The sequence below is a fragment of the Dromaius novaehollandiae genome, chromosome W (assembly GCF_036370855.1).
Source record: "Dromaius novaehollandiae isolate bDroNov1 chromosome W, bDroNov1.hap1, whole genome shotgun sequence".
NCBI classification, from domain to species: domain Eukaryota; kingdom Metazoa; phylum Chordata; class Aves; order Casuariiformes; family Dromaiidae; genus Dromaius; species Dromaius novaehollandiae.
The window spans coordinates 29,573,564-29,593,768 of record NC_088130.1 but is presented as its reverse complement, the minus strand read 5'-3'; the positions used below and the strand labels follow the sequence as shown (position 1 = coordinate 29,593,768).

Genomic DNA, 20,205 nt, shown 5'->3' with positions numbered 1-20,205 from the left:
ATTTCTTTCAGCTGTTACCTACTGTTTCTTTAACTTTTGTCAATACAAGTAGCACTGTCATTGGGTTAACTAATTTTTTACTAAATTAGGTCTTTTAAGAGAGTTAAATATTTAACTGAGACAGAATTTAGGATACTGGGAATTCAGAGATTCAAGATTCTCAACTTAGTGACTGATCTGTGTAAACAGAAGCAAATTACTACTTACTTGTTCCTGTTTCCTTTTTTGGACTTTTCCTCATTTATACAGCTTAAAACATAAATGTATCAATGAGGGCATTACTTATTTTTGCTAGATGTTATACGGACACTCTGAATCCAATCAAAGCAAAGGCTTGTGTCTATTACGTTTAACTTAAATTCATTTTCTGGAATAAAGTTTGTTTGTATGAAGAGTGTGGATGTGAGTTACACTTGTATTGGTGGAGAAGGAAAGAAAGTATTACGAATGTATGAACTACTACAAGTTTTTAGAAGATTAACTTCAATTTAGAAAATGAAAATCATTATGTTCAGTGCTTTAGGAAGTAAATGATGTTAATGCTCACATTCTGTTTTCTCATTGATAATTAAAGTAGTTTTATGGGAGAGAAAGTTACTGTTCAGTTACTTTCGAGAACTGGCTAAAAGATACTTGTCTTAGGCACACAGAAGTGAGCACAGAAGTTTGCATTAATGTTAGCAACCTCATTGGTGATGTCAATTATTTTTGTGTGCGTGTATCTTTGCTTACTTGCTGCTATTAGGAGTGATTGTTCCAAGTCGGGGTTGAGATATGTGAACAGAACAGCAGTGATTTTGTTTTCTTTAATGTGTGCACTTATTTCTTTCCCAGAAGTTCTGAATAATATTGTCTTCACTCTCCTATTTTTAAGGCTCCAGATTTTTATATAAACTGACTATTATTTTGAATAAGCCAGGGGCATATTCAGAAATAAATCAACACTGCACTTACTGCTGTTTTTGTCAAGCAAACTTAGCAGTAATCTTTTAAATTTTCTTTTTTCCTATCTTTGTTTTATCAAAATGTATTCATTTGAAGTTATACAGCGTATCTGTACATATTTGTTGCAAATGTGTATGCTTTTTTCTTTTTTTAATGAATGCCACACCTTCTGCCTTAGTGATTTAAATGTTTGGAGGCCTAAGAAAATGTTTAAGTTCGTTTTAATTTGATTTGCGTTTTTGTTACTATATTATCTTTGGTTCGTGAGGTGAATGGTTTTGTATCTTGTTGTTTTATTCTTTAAAGGTCTAGAAATGCACAATTTCAACCCCCATTGCTAATTTTTAAGGAATAAAATCCAGAAAAAATGCAAACTTGCTCATCGCTTAGATTCCTATGTGATTCTGACAACAAAATTGTTGTACTGAACTTTTGAGGAAACATTTCCTGCAAATGCAGAAAAGGCCTTTGCTGTGTGAAGCAGACTTAGCTCTTAAACCCTGCTTTGAATGTTAAATTAGTGCCTTTTGCTGGTTCAGCAGCTTAAGAAAATGTTTACAGCTTCAGCTGCAAGTGTATGCTGCTTGAACTGTTAAATTAAACCATTTAAGTTTAAATATGCTTTTCAAACCACATTGACTCAAGTGTACAAAGATATCAAATGTAACATACCAAAAAAGTATTGTTTTGGTAAAATTGCAGTTACAACAGCATAAGCAGTAGTGTTTACCAGGTAATTTTTTTTAACTATAGCTCTTTGACTCTGTCCAGCATGAATCATTGATGTAAATTGTTTTGGCTGAAGATATTTAAAAATGCTGTTACCTGTGATGTAAGAGAAGTTTATTTGACTTCAAAATTACTGTTTCTAAAACGAATGCATGTTGCACTGCAGAAGTAGCTCGTCAGAATGACTGGGATGGTATTGTTGCCTGCCATCAAGGATATATAACCTGCACAACATGGAACTATCAGAAGACTTCTATGGGAACTCATAAACTGAGGCCGGAAGCATTTAGCAAAAACAAACCTCTTGATATATATGCAACGGTAATTTATTCATGCCAATGTTTCTTCAGTATTATAGTGTATGCCCTTTTGGTTGTTTGTACAGAAGCAGTATTTAGATTGAGAAAGTACTAGCTAGAGGTGTTTAATTTAGTTGCTTTGCAAAATTCTTTTTTGTGAGCTCTGTGTGTCCTACTTACTTTTTTGTAATGCAAATGGTTTTAAGAAAAATGCCAAATGTGCGTTTTTCCTTAAACATTCAGGTGAACTACAGGTTCTGTTTTCTGATTCAGTTACTTTAATTTCTTTTAATGGTGTTGAGTTGATTATATGCTTCTGATGGTAAACTCTCATACTTGCTCTGTGAAAGCAAATTGTTGAAGATACTTTCTTTTTAAATAGAAAAAGTGTATTTTCAAATTGCAGGCAGGAAGTTCCCTTTAAAATGTCTTGCAACTTAAGCTGCACAGAGTGAAAGTCAAGCACTCTGTGACAGAGCTATAAATGTTTACTGTGGCTTAAGAGCTTGCAGCACGAGTAGTTACTGTGGCATAGCTGTTGTGCTATGAGTTCATAATAGTACTTCATCTTGTGATAACTTTTTTATCTTATCTTACACTTAGCAGTTTGTGGTAGATGCATGAGTTCTGTTGCAAATATGTGGTTTCTCTTAACAGATCCTTTGGACTTTACCTTTTCAAAGACATTTAGACCATTATTTCTCTGTTTCTTAGAACTTAAGCTCTGTGTGAACTTGCACTGTTTTAGTGCCGTTGGCAATACTGGCATTTAAGGGGAGTGGTAGCAGGCATGTTTGGCTTTCATCCTAGAGATTGAATTCACAGATGTTTTAATAATATAGGTTACTTATTTAAGTTAGTGTTTGTGCTGTTTGGTATGACTTATGACAGGAAATGGATGTCACTAAGTCAGAATTTCATTATTTATCCTTGTAAGCATGTGCTGTCTCATTTATTATTTGTTGCCAGTTTGCTTATTTTGAGATCTCCTTTCTCTGCTTTTTTGAGATGGTAAGCTGTTGTTTATTCTGTGCAGCTTTGCTTTGAGAATTTTAATGAAAATGTTTTAAAAACTTGCATTCCTAGGATAAACTATGTATCTTCTAACAACTTAACTAGTGAGGTATGTGCTTTGCAAATTTTTTTTCATGTTTGCTTGTCTTTTTCCCCTTGAAAGGCAGTTGATATTACCACATGTGGAAACTTTGCTGTAATTGGGATGTCAACAGGGCAGGTAGATATGTATAACATGCAGTCTGGCATTCACAGAGGGAGTTATGGCAAAGAAAGAGGTAAGAATTGCTACACTTTTAAAAATATCACCTTTTAGCAGAACAGCAACAAATTAGTATTCTGTCATCTTAGAGATTTAACAGTTTGAGCTGGATTCAGGAATCTTACTTTTCAGTTTCTGTATTGCCCTACACTGTCCTTTCCTATGCTGTCATCAGAACTAATGTGAAACCTACTCTGAAGGGAAGGATCTGTGCTAGGTTTGATAGTTCTGATGTTGACATCTATTTAGTTTTAATCAACACAAATTTGTCAGTTACCAACATGGTTAGCACGAAAACGAGATTCTCTGGCCTCAGCTATTCTCGAGACCATCACATCTCCAGTACTTGGTGGCTTCTTATAGTGTTCTCTCTCTGAGATAAATTTTTCCATCTGTTTTGTGCTCCCTGCTTGAAAATTAAGGAATACTTTCATGTATGGGAATGCTTTCATGCATCATAAGCAAGTTGAGTTCTTTGCAGCTGGGTAATTAAATAATAGTATATGCAAATGCAGGAGTTCAAAATGAGTGATGGTGTTCAAGCTTTTCCTTTGAACAATTGTGCGTATATGTATTTCATGTTATGTATCCTTGTGTGGTATATTTGCTGCTGCTTTGTAAGTCTTGTACAGTGCTTACTTGCAAGCAACTTATTTTGTGGATTTGGTTTCTCTGCTAATGAAATAAACTTATAATATTGAAGCAGAGTTATCAGGTGGCTTTGGAATTTTTTGTCACATGCTTACTGCTCATTTAGTATATGTAGTATACATACAGAATAGTGTGATTGAAATACAACTTCTTTTACCTTGATCTGTAGCACATGAAGGGGCCATTAGAGGGGTAGCAGTGGATGGATTAAACCAGCTGACAATCACGGCTGGAAGAGAAGGATTAATTAAATTTTGGAAATTCAAAACTAAAGACCTAGTTCACTCTACTGATCTCTCTTCTTCTCCAAGTGGAATTCTGCTTCACAGAGATAGGTAAGAAACAAAAGCTATTTCATATGCAAATTTTTTGGCTGTAAGTGTTTAAGCCTAGGATGACAACCAAAGATACTAACAGAGCCTAAATTTCTGATCCTTTGAAGTACAACTGTCTTCTACTTGCACAAGAAATTTTATTAGGCTGAAGAAATACAATCCTGTTTCTCTGAGATTATCTCAGGCTAATTTTTTTTTTTTTGAGCAAGGTTAGGATGTCGTTTTCATTTGTCTTTGAGTGTTCATTGTCAATTGTGCTATTGGTTTTTGGCAGCGGTATTCTGGGAATTGCCTTTGATGACTTCAGTATTAGTATTTTGGATATAGAAACCAGGAAGATTGTCAGGAGATTCTCAGGACACCATGGACGAATTAATGACATGGTAATTGTTAACTTATTTTCCACAACAGAAGGTGACATATACAAATACTTAATTATTTTTAAAGATGATAAATTTGCATATATTAATTCATTGAGTGTTATGTTCAGCTACGAACAGTATAAGTATATGTCAACTCTATAGGAGCTGCGGTCATGTTAGTTTGCAACTTAAAACATACAGTGTTCAAAAGATCATATATTTTTAGCATGCTTTGGGATTTTATTATAGTTTTGTGACAAGCTATAATTTTGGGTTTAACAGAAAAACATAAGTATTAGGAACACTGAAAGTCACATTGTAAAAGATGACTTTCAGTCACCAAAAGTCAGGTGTAAAGCTGTGCAAGAGTCTTAAACTCTTTATGTGGACAAAACATGTCCATTAAATACAAGATATAAACAGGTCTGAAGTTATGTAACACACTTGTGTTCCTTACTTTACATCTTGTGAAATAGCACTTTGCAGTGGTCATTGAAATACTGTGTATTTACTTAATACTCTGATTTATAGCTTCTAGCTTAATTCTCAGTACTAGGAAATGAGTATTTATTTGGGGGTTTTTTTGTTTGTATGTTTGTTTTCAGTTTTATGCTCTGTGGCTTTAATCATAAGTGTATACGCGAGGCCCAAAATGAGTTCCCTAGAGCCGTATGCAACTCTTGTCAGTATATGCAGACTTATTCTGGAATAGCTTATATTTTTGACCTTTTTATCTCTCTTTGTAAGAATTTGTCAGATTTCTTTTTATGACCATTCATTTCATCCTGATCTTAGAGAGCAATCTAATCTTGAACGGTGTAAAACAAGACCTATTGTATAGACCGACTTGTCAGTTTTGCCTTTAAATTGAGTATTTTTTTATAGACTTTCAGTCCTGATGGTCGTTGGCTAATAACTTCATCAATGGACTGTACCATTAAGACTTGGGACCTTCCTTCTGGATGGTGAGTCAGTTTAAAAAGCTATAGCAGACAGTTATGTGAATTCCCATTCTGCTTAAGTGGTGAAAAGCCCCCTGGCTTTATTATCTGTCGTGAACCTGTACTATACGAAATTTGAAGTTGCATGTGCCCAGTGTTGTGTGATGCTAGCAATATGAGCTTTTCACTGAGAACAGAAAATCTTAGAGAAGCGGTGTCCTGAAGATCTGATGATAAAATATGGAGTGAAAGTGTGGATTCATTCTTAAGTGAGAAGCAGCACTGTAATAGAAATGGCAAGAGGTAACTTAAAATGAATGCTTTGTGATATGCTGAAGTGTTAATCCAGTTGTTTTGTAAACAGAAAAATACAAATCCTCTTCCCAATTCCATTCATATTAGCCACACAACAAGGTTTTAGTTCAGTTATATTTTTAATTTGTGCTTGCTTGTAACTGCCAAAAAATGATGCTGTTTGATCAACTCTGAGGAGTCTTCTCTCAGAATGAAAAGTTGGCCAAGTGCACAACATTGTTCAGGAGCCCAGAAAAAATAGGCAAAAAAGTAACTTCACATTTGCTGCATGCATTGTTTTAGCAGCACATCAGATTGATTCTTTATAATTTAAAGTAGTGGCATTCAGAGCGCAGCTCTAGTGATATCTGGGACTGCGTGGTTTCATTTGAATTGATTAATTTTGTTGATGTGGTTTGGCAAGTAATTTTGCATACTATGACAGCTTTCATTTTACTACAAAATGTGTGTTGTATCTCAACTAGCAATTGACCTATTTTTACATGATGCATGACACTAGTCTGAAATGGGACAGGTTGGAAGGAGACTGTCATCTGGCCAGTATGAATGGGGGCAGAATTAACACTCCATTAGGGCTTCTGTGTATTTGTTAACACATTTTTCATTTTCCTTTGTTTCACTCTTGAATTTTCTTTTTGTGGAGGCTTGGTTTGTCTTTGTTATTTTGTTGTTTGAGCGTTATCCTTATGTCAGAGCAATTCCTGTAACGTGTATCCAATAGTATTATCAAACTCTTATGAGCAATGATCTCATAAATCACTTTTTAAAACAAATCGAAAGCATTTTTTGAGGTTCAAATACCAAGATCAGGTCAAAATAAATAGTGTAAACCTGTTACGAGAAGTAAGGTTTATATTAAGGTTATTTAAAGAAGCTAAGTAGAAACTAAATTAGTCCAACAAATGCTTATGTTCATTTTCTAAGGAAGCTAGGACTACAGCTCTAGGAAGTTAGCTCTAAAATAAAGTTAAAATTCCTTGTCTTTTTTCATTCATATTTTGACTTGAGTTTTCGTGTTGGTCGAGTAAGAAAAGAAACTGAGTATTGGATGTAGCGTTACTGTTCATCTATGTTATATTTAAGTTTTTGACAGGGCATTCCTACCAGTGTGCATGGTACAAAACACACAGTTGAAGAGAAAATTGGCACAAACGTTATGATATTTGCGTAGATGATTTGCTTCTGAGTTTCCTTTCCACATTTGCTTAAGTATTTGTCTCCTAAATGTTAAAAATGTCTTCCTGAAAAGAATGTCTTCTGTTTTCTTAAAAATGCATGTCAGTATGTTTGCAGCAGGAGAAAACTTGAGTTCTTGTTCTTTAAGGGGGTGTTACATAAACACTCTTAAAACTAGATTATGAAAGTTGTTCATTTAGCACCCAAAAATAGGTGAAGATGCAATTAAAGTTGCTGGGCAACATATTCTCTTTCCTGCTTTATTTGTGCATATTATAATGCAGTCTTCAGTTACATGATGACATACGTTTTCCTTCCAGCAGTACACCTCGTTCTGTGTATGAGATGAACAGTACTAAGGGGAGAAAAAAGTAGTTGGTTCAGTATATCAGTTTATCTCTTTGACCCTTTTCCCTCTGACTTTCCAATTATAACATTTTTCTCTTTTTCATTACTACCTGAATGGTAACATTAAATTCACTAACAAACAGTGACAATAGCACTGGAATGTGCAGAAATGGAGTACTGCCAATTCACGGACTAATAACTGATGCAGAGTAGTTCAAATATTCGAAATTTCCTCTGATGCTGACTGTGAGTTATCAGTTAGTTGAAAAACAGAAGTAGGGTTTTTTGAAGTCTCTTTCATCTATAGTGACAACTGCTGTCTTTTGCAATTTTGAATGATCAGTTATTACAAAAAATGAATCCAAGGATTGTGAAGCTGAATATTAACAGAGAATGCTGTGGTATCTGTCTTTATAAAACCTTTTGGTTCGTGCGTTGGATGGAAATCTTGAGACAGAGTTAAGAAAGAAACCTGTTGCCGTTCAGATGCCCTTGTAGTGAGATCAGACTTCCGGTAGTTTCATATTTTATACTTTCCGTGGTCCTATTTATGCAGTAAGGCAGGAAGTGTAAAGATGAATGTCTTCGGTCCAGGCAGGATTCATTTAGCAATTACTGTTCGTTTTGTGTGAGAATCACAGGCATGTGTATCATTGTCCTTCCATGATTTTTTTTAAGTCTATAATTCTGATCATAATCTAAAATCAGTAAGTAGGAAAAGTTGATGTAATTCAACTTTTAATTTTGTGTTGCATTTGTTCTTCATGGTTACTTTATTGAACGATAATTCTCAATTATTGATAATAAGTTAAAAAGATGGATTTGCAACACAAACAGTCCTTATGGTAAATTTTTTAGTCAGAATGCACTATATTAATGCATGTTCAGGCATTTATGGGTTTAGTGTTCTTTTATTTATGTTGGAAGTGGTGAATTATGTGGTTCTCACTTACCTGATTGACTCTTAACTTGTAATTTGTGTCTAACAGCATTCAAAAGGAATTAAAAAAAAAAAAATCCATTCAGTGCACAAAAATGGAATTTTTAACTTCATTTGTCAAATCTTCATAAAATTACTGAATGCCTTAAAAATATATGCTCACAAGATTTACATTTTAAACGGCTTTATGAAATTAACATTTTCCTGTAGTTTGTGAACAGAATAAGTCGTTATTGCTGTGTCCTCCATAATTGTTGCATTAACTGGAGTGAGCCCTTCTCACTTTACTTTTGATTTCAGTCTGTAAATAAGAACAAAGCATTCATACTCTCCATTAAGTTTTTCCTGTTTCTGTCAATGAACTGGTCATCTAACTCAACTACTTTTAAGATTTGAAGTAACTGAAAAGTATGTGTCAGCAAGTGACAAGCAGTGCTAAGAGCCAGGACTTGGATGGAGGTCTCCTGCAGTTTGCATCACCCAGGACTTCTGACAAGGGCTAGAACTCAAAAGTGACCCATTATTACACAATAGCCACAGACTTCAATATATTTTACATTTCTTTTTATGTGATATTTTCTCTTTTTTTGAAGTAGTAAAAGGAGTGATCAGGGAATGGTATATCATGCTGGAGATGCCAGCTTGATGTACGCCAAGACAAACTGTTGCAGATAATCAGATTTTGCAGGGTACAGTTCATTCTGCACTTTAGGAACACTCTTAACCAAGTGTGTATGAAGTATCTTGAGGAAGCTGACAACTAATGATAGAGAATTAAAAGATGAGGTCAGAACAGCCTGCGGCTGATTGGAAGTGTAAAATCTATTGCCACTAAAAAGGTTAGTGTTAGGCCTGAGGAGCTGAAAGTGGACAGATGGCTCGTCATATTTTCCACAAAACATCCCTGTCTAAGGAGGTAGCATGAATGTACCAGCTCTAGCTGATTTTAGAGCGTTCTAGAGAAGTTAGTGAGTGGTTGGTTGGCCAGTGTCATTCGTTCATTAAGTTCATATATGTAGTATTTGAACACTTTTAATAGTCTAGTTTGCTTATATGCTTCCAGTGTTTTGCTTGCATTCAGTGGTGGTTATGATGTAATTTCTGTGTTGTATTTTCTCTCCTTAGCCTCATAGATTGTTTTTTGCTAGACTCTGCAGCTGTGAGCATTACCATGTCTCCTACAGGAGATTTTTTAGCTTCATCACATGTGGATGAGCTTGGGATTTATTTGTGGTGAGTATGTAATACATCTATTTCTATACAGAATTTATGAGATGGAGAACAATTCTTATAATCAACTCAATGGCAAATACAGAATCCGTTCTGTAAAGTATTACCCTCTAGAGTTTTGTCTTCTCTGTTTCTATATAAGACTGAGATACTGTCTGCTGTTCTGATCTGTAAACCTTGAAATCTCTTATGATTAGGACTTTTTCTCATAATAACTGAACCCTTTTTTCTAAATGCTTCTCTCTTACTCTAAAGAATTCCTATTATATCACTACTAATTTTTTTTTGTTCCACTCTATTAATAATTTTTGCCCTTCAAAATGTTTGTCAGTCATATAGTGTCACCTTCTGAAGACTCCTCTTTTTGTCCTGCTATACAACGTTGTGTGAGACTTCTGAGTACAATTTGGAAATTGTGATTATTTCTGTTTAATGATCAACATAGGTGTAAACAAAATGCATTTTAATTCAATCTACTGATATGGCTTTGAGGCAAATGACTGGTTAGGTCTAGGACTGAAGTAATGCACATGATTTAATTGGTCTGATCTTGTTCCTTGTAGTAGGTAGATTTTTTTCAGTTTACAGTTGTTGGCAGTGGTTTAACTTTCGGAGTGTTCAGTTGTTAGACTTTTCTATGCTTAAGTAAAATGTGCTTCCTTGTCCATAAGACAAATGGTTTTAGCTAGCCCTGGTTAATATTGACAAAAAGTCATCTGGCGACAGGATTTGTGTGCATCCTCTTTACAGATAACTTCTTTGTGGTTCCAAACTGCAAGAAAGTTTTCCAAGAGTACCTCTCTGAAATTCTGTGAAAGAAGAATAAATCATTTTTATTTGCATAATGCGTTGTTTATATTGAGTATACAGCAAACTTTTTTGGTAGATAATTTTGTGATTTCAAATACGTAAACTAGTTGAAGTAATCTTGCTTCATAATGACTTAAGTATTAAAGGCTTTTGACAGTAATACTTAAGCATAACTTCCATGTTTCAGATTTTTAGAAAACTTATATTATCACATTTCATTTCTTGTTTACCTTGTAGATGAGGAAACCTAATTTTGAATAGAACCTGGTGATTTGTCATAGTGTGGTAGTAACAGATTGCAGTAAAATCCTGTCAAAAATATTTTCTCCTGTTCACCTAAAAATTAGTTTTAAAACATCTGTCTTATTTTTCAGGTCAAACCGTTCTCTGTATTCACTCGTCTCTTTACGGCCCCTTCCAGCAGATTACGAACCTTCTATGGTAATGCTTCCTGGAACTTGCCCTGTGCAAGGTAATCTTCAGATGAAAAGAGCGTTTTCAATTTGGTATTGGATTTCTAATCAAAGACACTGTAGCTTCCTCAGTGAAAACTCAGCGGCAGGGATTGTTGTTTGTTCTCCTTTCCCCCAGCTTTTTTGCCTGCATATATTCCATAGGAGTTTTAGTGCTGGGTACTGTCATGGTGGCAAGAGAACTGGGTTCAGCCTGTCTAGCATGTATCCTTGTTGGATTCCTAGTGGGAAAAAGGCCTAAATTGCATTTCTAATACAGTTAATAGAGAGAAATAGTTGCGCTTCTGAAAGCCTCTAGAGGGAGATCTTGTCTGCTCAAGTCTAGCAGCTCTCTTAAGGCAAGTGCCTATGTTTAGATCTCTCTGGAGAAGGAGAGACACCACCAGCTCCCTGTGTTGGCCGTGAGGAAGTTACTCAGCCATGACTGCTTCGTTAAGCATATACTTAATTCAGGTCCTTAAATTAAGGAGACAGGATTTCATCCCAAAACTTTGAATGTTCTAATCCTGTAAGCGGTGTCTGGTTCTGGCTGAACATGTGAATTCACTTCCTGTCTTCAGCAAATGTCGGGCTTCTGTTTGGCTGCGCTAAGCTTTTAATGTTTCAAGTTTCTTTGGCTTTAGGCTTTTCTATGACATTCATAGTTTCAGCCATGGTTAATACTAATGAATTTTGAAAATAGGAAGGGGAAAGTGAAAGTAGTCAAGACCACATAGAAGTCTAGAGCAGACCTAAGGACGGAACCCAGATTTTTACTGTGTGATGTTCTGCTTTACAATTAAGACTTTCTCCATTTTTATGTGCAGCTTCAGTCATACCTGTGAACAGGTTATGAATATTGTGCACATTTAAATGCAAAGATTCTCCAAATTTGTTACTCAGAACTGAGATCACTGTATGCATATTTTAAAATAATTAGTTAACAAAAAAATTTTAAAAGTATTCTATTATTCTTCCTGTTCAACTTAAATAAATTACTTCATCAAGTTAATAAAGACTGTTTCTGTAGCTTGTCAGCTATATGTTGTGGTAGCACCAATTTGTATGGATGTTGTATATACAGATTTTTCAAAAATTGCAAAAGAAATATTCATGTTTTAATTAAAAAGAAAAAAACGTGAAGTGCCTATATTAACAAAAGATACCTGTTCTTGAAAGATGTGGATGCAGCAGGAGCTGAAGAAACGTGTGGTGAAATGATAGAATATGATTCACCTGAGCAATTGGGGGAGCAGCTGGTAACCCTATCCTTATTACCTGAGTCAAGGTGGAAGAGTCTCCTCAATCTTGATATCATCAAGGTAATAATATAGGCAGACTGTCACTTACCTAGGGTAGTATTTGGGTTTCAAAGTAGGTTAAATAAACGTTATTTCTCCTGTAATGTAAAACAGACGGTTGTCTTAAATGTTTCTGTGGTGCTCAAGAAATCCTTGAGAAGGAAGGACTGTTTAGTAACTTTTGCATTATTATTTCTGCAAGGCTTAAAATAGCTATCTGAAGGAAGGCATTTCCATGTCAACATAGCTTAATAAGTGTCTGTGAAGCTGTTCTAGGTTATGCTTCCAAACCACTGTCAAGCATTCCCATAACTAAGGGAAGAGGGTGGAAAAAAAATGATCGCATGCAGCCAGATATATTTGCTCTTGCCTATAAGCTGCATTTATTTGTTCAAGGCTTGATCCCACCTTTCTTGTGTTGTTTAAGATTTTGCAGTAGAAGACTGTTGCTTTTCACAATTTCTGGGATTGGGGTGGGGAGTTGTTCAATTAAATGTCTTCATATTAAGTGGTAAAATGTTTTTCCTATCTCTTTACTTTTCAGTCAGACCTTATAATTTTCGCAATAAGGATTTTAAAAATAATTCTTCTAACAAAAAAACCTCCCAATTGTTCTTACTATGATAATGACTTTAATTCAAATATCTAATTAACAGAAGAAGAATAAACCAAGAGAGCCACCAAAAGTTTCCAAGTCAGCCCCTTTCTTCATTCCAACAGTTCCTGGTCTTGTACCACGATACGCTGCTCCAGAGCAAGAAAATGATACACAGGTAAAAACATGACCGAATATAATGCTGCATACTTTGTGTCTTCTTCCAAGCAAATCTTAAATATGCTTTTTAGTCTTCTGAGACAATGCCAGTTTTAATGCTTTCTTTCTTCAAATCTCTTTTCCTATCAGTAGGAAAATAATCTAATTGATATGTAAAAATATGTTTGCATATTCATGTACACTCTCTTATAATTTCACGGTCTAGTCAAAGGTAGTAAACCTTGGAGTACTGGCACAGAAATCTGATTTCTACATTCATCTTGAAGAAGCCCTGAGCACTAATGAATGTAAGTTAACAAGATATTTCACTGAAAATGTACAAGCTACTAATATTTTGACAAATGTTTGTTTTTTAAAGGCAGAATTGATAAGGAATGTGAGGGAAAGATCTGCATAGTACAGTAGCAGAGGCAAAAAGAATGGCTTGTTATGTGTGGAACTGAATAATGTATAGATAGCCAAACTAGAGCAAAGATCCATTGCTGCCCAGCTTGCCAGCAGTGTGAAGCCCAGCTCAGGCTAAAAACCATATGGGGAAAACGGATAACGTTCCTGAGATTGTTAGACATTCTTGGAGATTGTGATGATCTTGCCCAGAAAAGGTGCTGTGCATTATTTGTAGGGTCAGAAAGGAAGGGAAACATCTGATAAGGCATAAACTGGTGGTCTACTGAAACATGAAAAAGGTAATTTTCCTAGAAAGTTCTGTTTCAAAGGCTATTGCAATAAAATTTCAGGAAAACTTAGAGCTTTAATTGTAATTGCTTTATAATTTAAAGCTTAGGAAGAAATAATTGATTATAATTATAATCTACTGGATTTTTTGACATTCGTTTTGTTTTGAAATTCAGTCTCTTAAGGTGCCTGTGGAGATGAATGTACCTGCTATTTATCTTTGTTTAAATTGCACTTCTACAGAATCAATGAAACTGGGATTTTTGGAAAAGATTGCTAATATTGCTGTCCTGGAAATGTAAATGGGCAGTCACTGGAAGCTTGTGTACAGGCAGTTCTGTTGCAAGTTCTTCTATGCCTTGTTAAAGTGTTTTGAGATGAATAGCTTACTCAACATATTTGCAATATTTGCTATATATTTGCTATATTTGCAATAAAAGCTTGAAGTCCAAGTGAATAGCTTTTTTTTTTTTTTTTTTTTTTTTTTTTTTTTTTTTGCTAAGGAGCAATGCAAAACAACAGTATTATATGGTTAGAAATTTTGTACATCTTAAAACACAGAAATAAAAAATGAAAGCGATACAAATATGAAGATGTTGCTTGTATTTTTTGGAGCAAACTTATCAACAGAGTAGAGCTGTCTTTTTAGAGATACACTTCTCCGTAGCCTGTGATGAGAAAGTGAAGTAAAGGCAGGATGGCATTCTGGGTAAAAATAAAAAAATAGGGGAACCATATAGACTTGAGACATGTTGTTACCAAATAGTTGCTCAAGAATTTTGAATACTTCTGTCTGTATGAAGGATTTCTAAAGTGCTTTTCTGCAAACATTACTGATAATTTATCCCTCAATACTTTCACATAGATACAGCTCCACTTAATTTACTGAAAGACATGGGACCATCCAATATTGAGGTAGAACTAAGGGGTTTGGCCCCTGAAGGTGGCGGCTCTGTGGAGGTGATGCTAAGCTTTTTGAGAATGATTGGGATGATGCTGAACAAGAAGTACAACTTTGAACTTGCTCAAGCGTACCTTGCACTGTTTTTAAAGGTAATGGTTTTCTATTAGAACTTGGTGTCAGTCTTAAAATGATCTTTGTCCAGTAACAGGATGTAAATTGCCTGTGCAAATTGTCTGCTTTGAAGAGTTATCTTAAATGTTTTTTACTGGAGATGGTTTTAAAACTATTTATTCGATGCATTGGCTAATTTGGGAACTCAGCTGGTCACAGTGAAGAAAAGAAAAAGATAGAAAAAAAAAAAGACTTCTAAAAAATAATGTGGTGAAAAGGACAATACCAGACAGGTTTTATTCTAGTATTCATTACTTATGATTGTTATAATTTTTTGTAACATACCTAACATTCTGAATGATTGTTAATTGATAAGATGTATTTTGCTTCATTTTAAGCAAGAAAATGTTTAATGCATGGTGTTTGGGAAAGTAAAAGAGCCATTTTGTTGGACACACTGGAAGCCTGACTTTTACTTTGCATGTCAGTGGGCTGATTTTGTTTGTTATCTGTTAAGTGTGTGGAAGTTAGGAAGTTACCATGGTGATGTGCAATAGCTGTTACTCTTAGAAAGTAGTTCAGTAGAAGAGTGCAACCTTTCTGGTATGAAAATGTTTACCTGGTGAAGATAGGCTCTACTGTATGAAACTGTAGGAAAAAAATAATTACAGCTTAGTAGGAAAAGTGGTGATAAACATTTGGACACATTTGGTAATGCCTGCTTAATGTAAATTTCTTAATAGTGCTACTGCAGGAATTGGTTTTAAAAACAGAGGGAGTAAAATGCCAGACAAATATGAGTGTATACTTGTCCTTTTTCCTCTCTTGGGGTTAGGCAGAATCTCTTGGGCTGCATCCACATAGCAAGTAGTGCAGACCAATAGGAGTAGATTTGTAAAGTGAAACAGTTAGGACTGTGAGGTCCTGATACCTATAGTGATTTTTTTTATTATGGACTAGCTCTAGTTCATTAGTAGCCCATTAGTAGCCGAAACCTTAGGTGCTAATGTTCATCTTCAGATTTAGTTTCATACACAAAAATACACTCTTGCTCTGAACTAAAGTGCTAATATAAACTGACCTGTGATACCTGAGCGCAGATATCTTTTGTTGTAGCAAAACTCCTAGATTTAAGTTGCAGCAAAGGAAGTAACTAGTTCATCCATTAAGCAGTTAAAATGTATTGCTTCTATACAAAATTGAGAAGTTTCTTTTCATTATGCTTTGTTCCAGGATTGCAATTTATTCTATAGAAGCATCCTCTCCCTGTATCAGTGTAGAGTGTGCTGACGACATTCTTCTTGCATTATGCAACACTAGTTATTTAAATAATGAACTTCATTGACCTCAGGGCAAGCTTTTAGCCTTCCTAGTCTGAAGAGGAATTCATGATGTTGGTTAGAAAGAGAGGAAAGTTGCTCCCTAGAAAAGTGTGTGATTTAAGATAGGTTCAGCAGCAGAGGTACAACTAGTAAAGCAGTAGTGTATTAAAGACAATTTGCTGCTGTATCCTATGTAATATATATGTGAGAGTAAAATGGTTAAAAAAGACTTCTGGCAAAATGAAGGCAGCATTAAATGGAGGGAATCACTTGCAAGAAAATAATCTTTCCTTCACTGGGGACATTACTGAAAGCAAAGCTGTAGAAATCAATGAGGAAGGTGATACTCTGTTTTGATCATCTGAATTTATTTCACTGACTCCTCCTTTTTATTTTCAGTTGCATCTTAAGATCCTCTCATCAGAGCCAGTGCTACTAGAAGAAATATCCAGATTGTCAACACAGCTCGAGGAAACTTGGATTCATTTACGGACTCTTTTCAATCAGAGTCTGTGTGTCTTAAAATATACGAAAAGTGCATTGCTGTAAAATACATTTTTTAAGGATTTTGTCTGCATAAAAATCCCCTTGGATTAGTAGTACAACTTATTGCCAAAAACAGTGGATTCCAAGAATTATACTTGGAGTTCTGATGCTGTATTTTATAGTATACAGCAAAGTATTTTATATGGTGCATAACTGAATATTTTAATTCATTTTGGTCTGAGTGAAAGCTAGTATGTGCAAATTAAATGTGCATGTTGTATTTAAAATAGTTTGTTATTAGTGAGCAAACAGTTAAAAGACCGTAGATAATGCAGCTAGCTATCTTATGCTTTCAGGACCAAAAATGTAAATCGGAACAAAGAAATGACTTGCAAAAGAAAAGTAGGAATGTGTTTTCCGTGAGGAGACAGAAACCTATATTGTGCTTAATAAATCAGTGTTGTTGATTTAAAAATAAAACACAAGAAGCAAATGAATTATTAACAAATTATTAATATTGGTTTAAAGCAAGGAATATAAAAATTGCATTCCTCTGACATCAGAGGGCCTTTCATATAAACTGTTTATAAAAGTTAGTTTTCTTCTCTTGCTGGCAGACTGTGTTCACTGTTTTGCCTCAGACCCTTACTTCTAAAAGCAAGGATTTCTAGCTGCGCTACAAATCATGGAAGTAAAATTTTTTTTACAACCAAGTTTTCTTACTTTAATTTTGGAGACTTCGTTTCTGAGGAAAATTAAGGTTGTTTTCCTAAGGAGATAAAAATTGTAGGAATAAAAGTTTTGAGTTGTTGAGAATTTTTTTATTTGAATCGAATGTTATTTTTATGAATTGGTATTTGAAATAATAGGGCTTGGGGAGAGGTTGGGAACTCATGAAAGGAATTATCTTAAAATTTCAATTTTGTTGGTTGAGAATACTGCCTTACAGCAGAAAAATCTGTTGAAAGAGATGCTTACTATATTTCACATGCTGCAGCTAAAGACACTGACTGAGTAACTGATACAAGTGTATGTAATTTTGAATAGAATACTTGAAAGATGGGTTTGCATTTCATGAAAGACTGAAGCAATAATGTGTTGGTTTTGTTACTCTCTCTATGTAATTCTTTTAATGCAGTTGCATCCCGGAACTCTTTTTAGTGAATGGTGTATCCTGGGAGAAATGATCTGCCTACATGTAAATGTAGAGTGTTCAATACTGTCTGAAACAAGCTGCATTTCAGGCTTCCACATGTGGCATTAGATCACCATCATTTGAGTTGCTCAGATTTGCAAGAAAGGTTGTCAGGGATATCAAAGGAGTGCAGAGGTAATGGGAAATCAGCTTTTATAGCTTCTCTGTGTTTTTGTGGCTGTTCTTTATCCATAACTTTGAATCCTGTTAAATATTGAAGAGAAAGGAGAATGCTACAGTTTACACACTGCATCATTCTAGCCAATAAGGATTGAGAATACTGAGTTGGTGGGAATAATGTACCTGAGATTTTTTTATGAAATCTACTAAGCCTTAAGAAAATCCTTTTTACCATAGAATTACTAGCTTCTGGTGATATGGTTCTCAGGAATCATTAATCCAAACTTCTTGAATTGATCTGAACCAGTCCCAAATCTCTCAAGATTGAATGAAGTAAATGTATGATAAGCCTGTGAGCTAATAGGTGGTCCTGTAACAATCAAATTTAGCAAACATTAAAGAATCATTTTTGGAAGTTACTTATATGAATCAACACATCAAAATACATATGGGTATGTAAGTCAGAGTACTACAGTAGTCACAGATTTGCCTCAGTGACAGAAGGGGCAGTTGCAAATTCTACAGAAAAAGAACTTTCCTCCTGAGTCAGAAGAAAGATCTGTCTAGCCTGTTGTCCTGACTCCTGTTGGAGCAAGGAATGGATGCAAAGGATCCAGCAATCAGGTTACGTATGGAGTGATACTTTCCCACACACATCACACCTGCTTTCAGCAGCCAGCTGTTTAGATGCTTTCTGACCCAGCTGTATTCTAACAATTGTGTTTAATGATCTGTGACAGACCTGTTCTCTGCATTCATCTAATCTCTTTTTAGTAACCATTTATACTCTACAGCATCCTGCAATAATGGATCCTACAGTTTAATTAGATGCTAACAGAGAAAATGTATTTCTCTTCGTATATACCAGACCTGCTACCTACTAATGTTTTATGCCCCTCCTACTTTTTGAATGTGAGAAACATTTGTTCTCCAACCTCTTCATGCTTCCCTGCCTCTCTGTGACAAAGCAATTGTGAAATGTTTTTCTACTGGTGAAGAAGATACTTGATTCTATTGAGTGTGCACGTGTAATTTCTTTTTCATTGACTAATACCAGAACAATATATTGCCTTGTACATACAGTTCTAAACATTTGGGCCCAAACATAGCTTCTTGGATGTGGAAGTTATTGATTATGGGTGGTAAAACACCATGCAACTGAATTGTTAAAATAGACTTTGCATTTCCCATTAGATCCCATTTTAGGCTATCAGCATTGTAATGGTATATGCTTTCTGGTTTGAGAAGAAAGATTAGGTGGGTCAAAGGATGTAGTTGGTGGTAGTTGGTGTTAAGCCTAGGTTTTCTTCCAAGCAGGACAGCTACTGCTGGCTTTGACTTTATTAGACAATGCCTAGTGTGTTCTAGGCTAGCTCTGCCAAACAACTTGCTAGTAAGATTCTCATTTCTGCTTTGTGCCACAGCACTCCCTCCAGCTTTTTCTGTTATTTGGCTGTGCTTGCCTCTGTTCCTACACTCCGTTTCTACCAGAATTTTTTCTGCCCCTTTGGCTTTTGAGCATGGCTATCCCATTTAGCAATTCCTGTGTGCAGCGGTCTTGTCAAGTTACATCTCAGTTCTTACTCTACTTTCTTTTGACTCTGTGTTGTGCTTTCTGAATTGAGTTGGTACTCATGGTTGTCTTGACAGTAAGCCAGATAGTTGGACTTTGTCCCTGAATTTGATGCTGGATTCTAAGTCTAACAGTGAAGGTTGCTCTGCTCTGAGCCCTAATAAGCCTTCACTGGAATCCTCACTTTTCTTTTTCTTTCAAGTAAAAATAGAGTTGTTATGAGGAAAAACTTGCAAATGCAAAGTGAGAATAAATTGACGCAAATGTTTATGCATTCTCCTGCATCCAGCGTAGATGGATGTACCATGTGTGGAGTACCATGAACCACTTTGTACATCTCAAGGTTGTTAACTGTAGCTTCTTGAAAAGAAATGTTAAGAAAGGTCACAGGTCTGTGCAAATTACTGTAACATTGTCCCAGAGTAAGGAAGCTGGAAGATACTTGTTTGCTTTTTTCTCTCTTCTGTGAAGTAGAAAAGCTGAAACATTTGTTGGCATTTGAGCTCTGTTGCTGAAGGAGTTTAGAATTGTTTATAGATCACCAAGGTATAATAGTTTCTCCTTTTGGCTGTTGACATCAGCAGATGTTTTCTGAACATGGAGTGTTGGTATCAGCTCTTTCCTCAGCACATCACATGATCCAAAGCTTGTGCTGCTTGAGAATTACTTTTTTGGTGAAATGTGATTGGTCTTTAAAAACAACTTACATATTTAGAGATTAGGAATCCAATCAGTGTCTTATGGATGTCAGTGCAAAGAGTCTGCTTGATTTTGGAGGGGTTTGCAGTAAGTGTTAGAGGAAAATAAAATGCCGTCTAAATATCTTTAGCACCTGTGCTTTTCTCTTTGTGAAGCAGTGATATATTAAGGAAAGAGAAGTGACGGATCTAATAGAAACATCCTTCTAACATGCCTATTGCAACCTCCCTAGGAG

At 35.3% G+C, this 20,205-nt stretch overlaps 1 protein-coding gene across 1 annotated transcript in view; it reads left to right on the top strand.

Annotated features, from left to right (window-relative positions):
- LOC112995237 (WD repeat-containing protein 36) overlaps positions 1 to 17,199 on the top strand; it is a 32,718-nt gene extending 15,519 nt beyond the window's left edge. Inside the window, exons 12-23 of the mRNA XM_026120102.2 lie at positions 1,841 to 1,995; positions 3,151 to 3,265; positions 4,070 to 4,235; positions 4,510 to 4,618; positions 5,483 to 5,562; positions 9,443 to 9,550; positions 10,732 to 10,829; positions 11,989 to 12,131; positions 12,767 to 12,883; positions 13,091 to 13,172; positions 14,426 to 14,613; positions 16,297 to 17,199. Coding sequence (XP_025975887.2) covers positions 1,841 to 1,995; positions 3,151 to 3,265; positions 4,070 to 4,235; positions 4,510 to 4,618; positions 5,483 to 5,562; positions 9,443 to 9,550; positions 10,732 to 10,829; positions 11,989 to 12,131; positions 12,767 to 12,883; positions 13,091 to 13,172; positions 14,426 to 14,613; positions 16,297 to 16,446 — 1,511 coding nt within the window. The 3' untranslated portion in view covers positions 16,447 to 17,199. The remainder of the gene's footprint in view (positions 1 to 1,840; positions 1,996 to 3,150; positions 3,266 to 4,069; positions 4,236 to 4,509; positions 4,619 to 5,482; positions 5,563 to 9,442; positions 9,551 to 10,731; positions 10,830 to 11,988; positions 12,132 to 12,766; positions 12,884 to 13,090; positions 13,173 to 14,425; positions 14,614 to 16,296) is intronic.
- Positions 17,200 to 20,205: the final 3,006 nt, after the last annotated feature.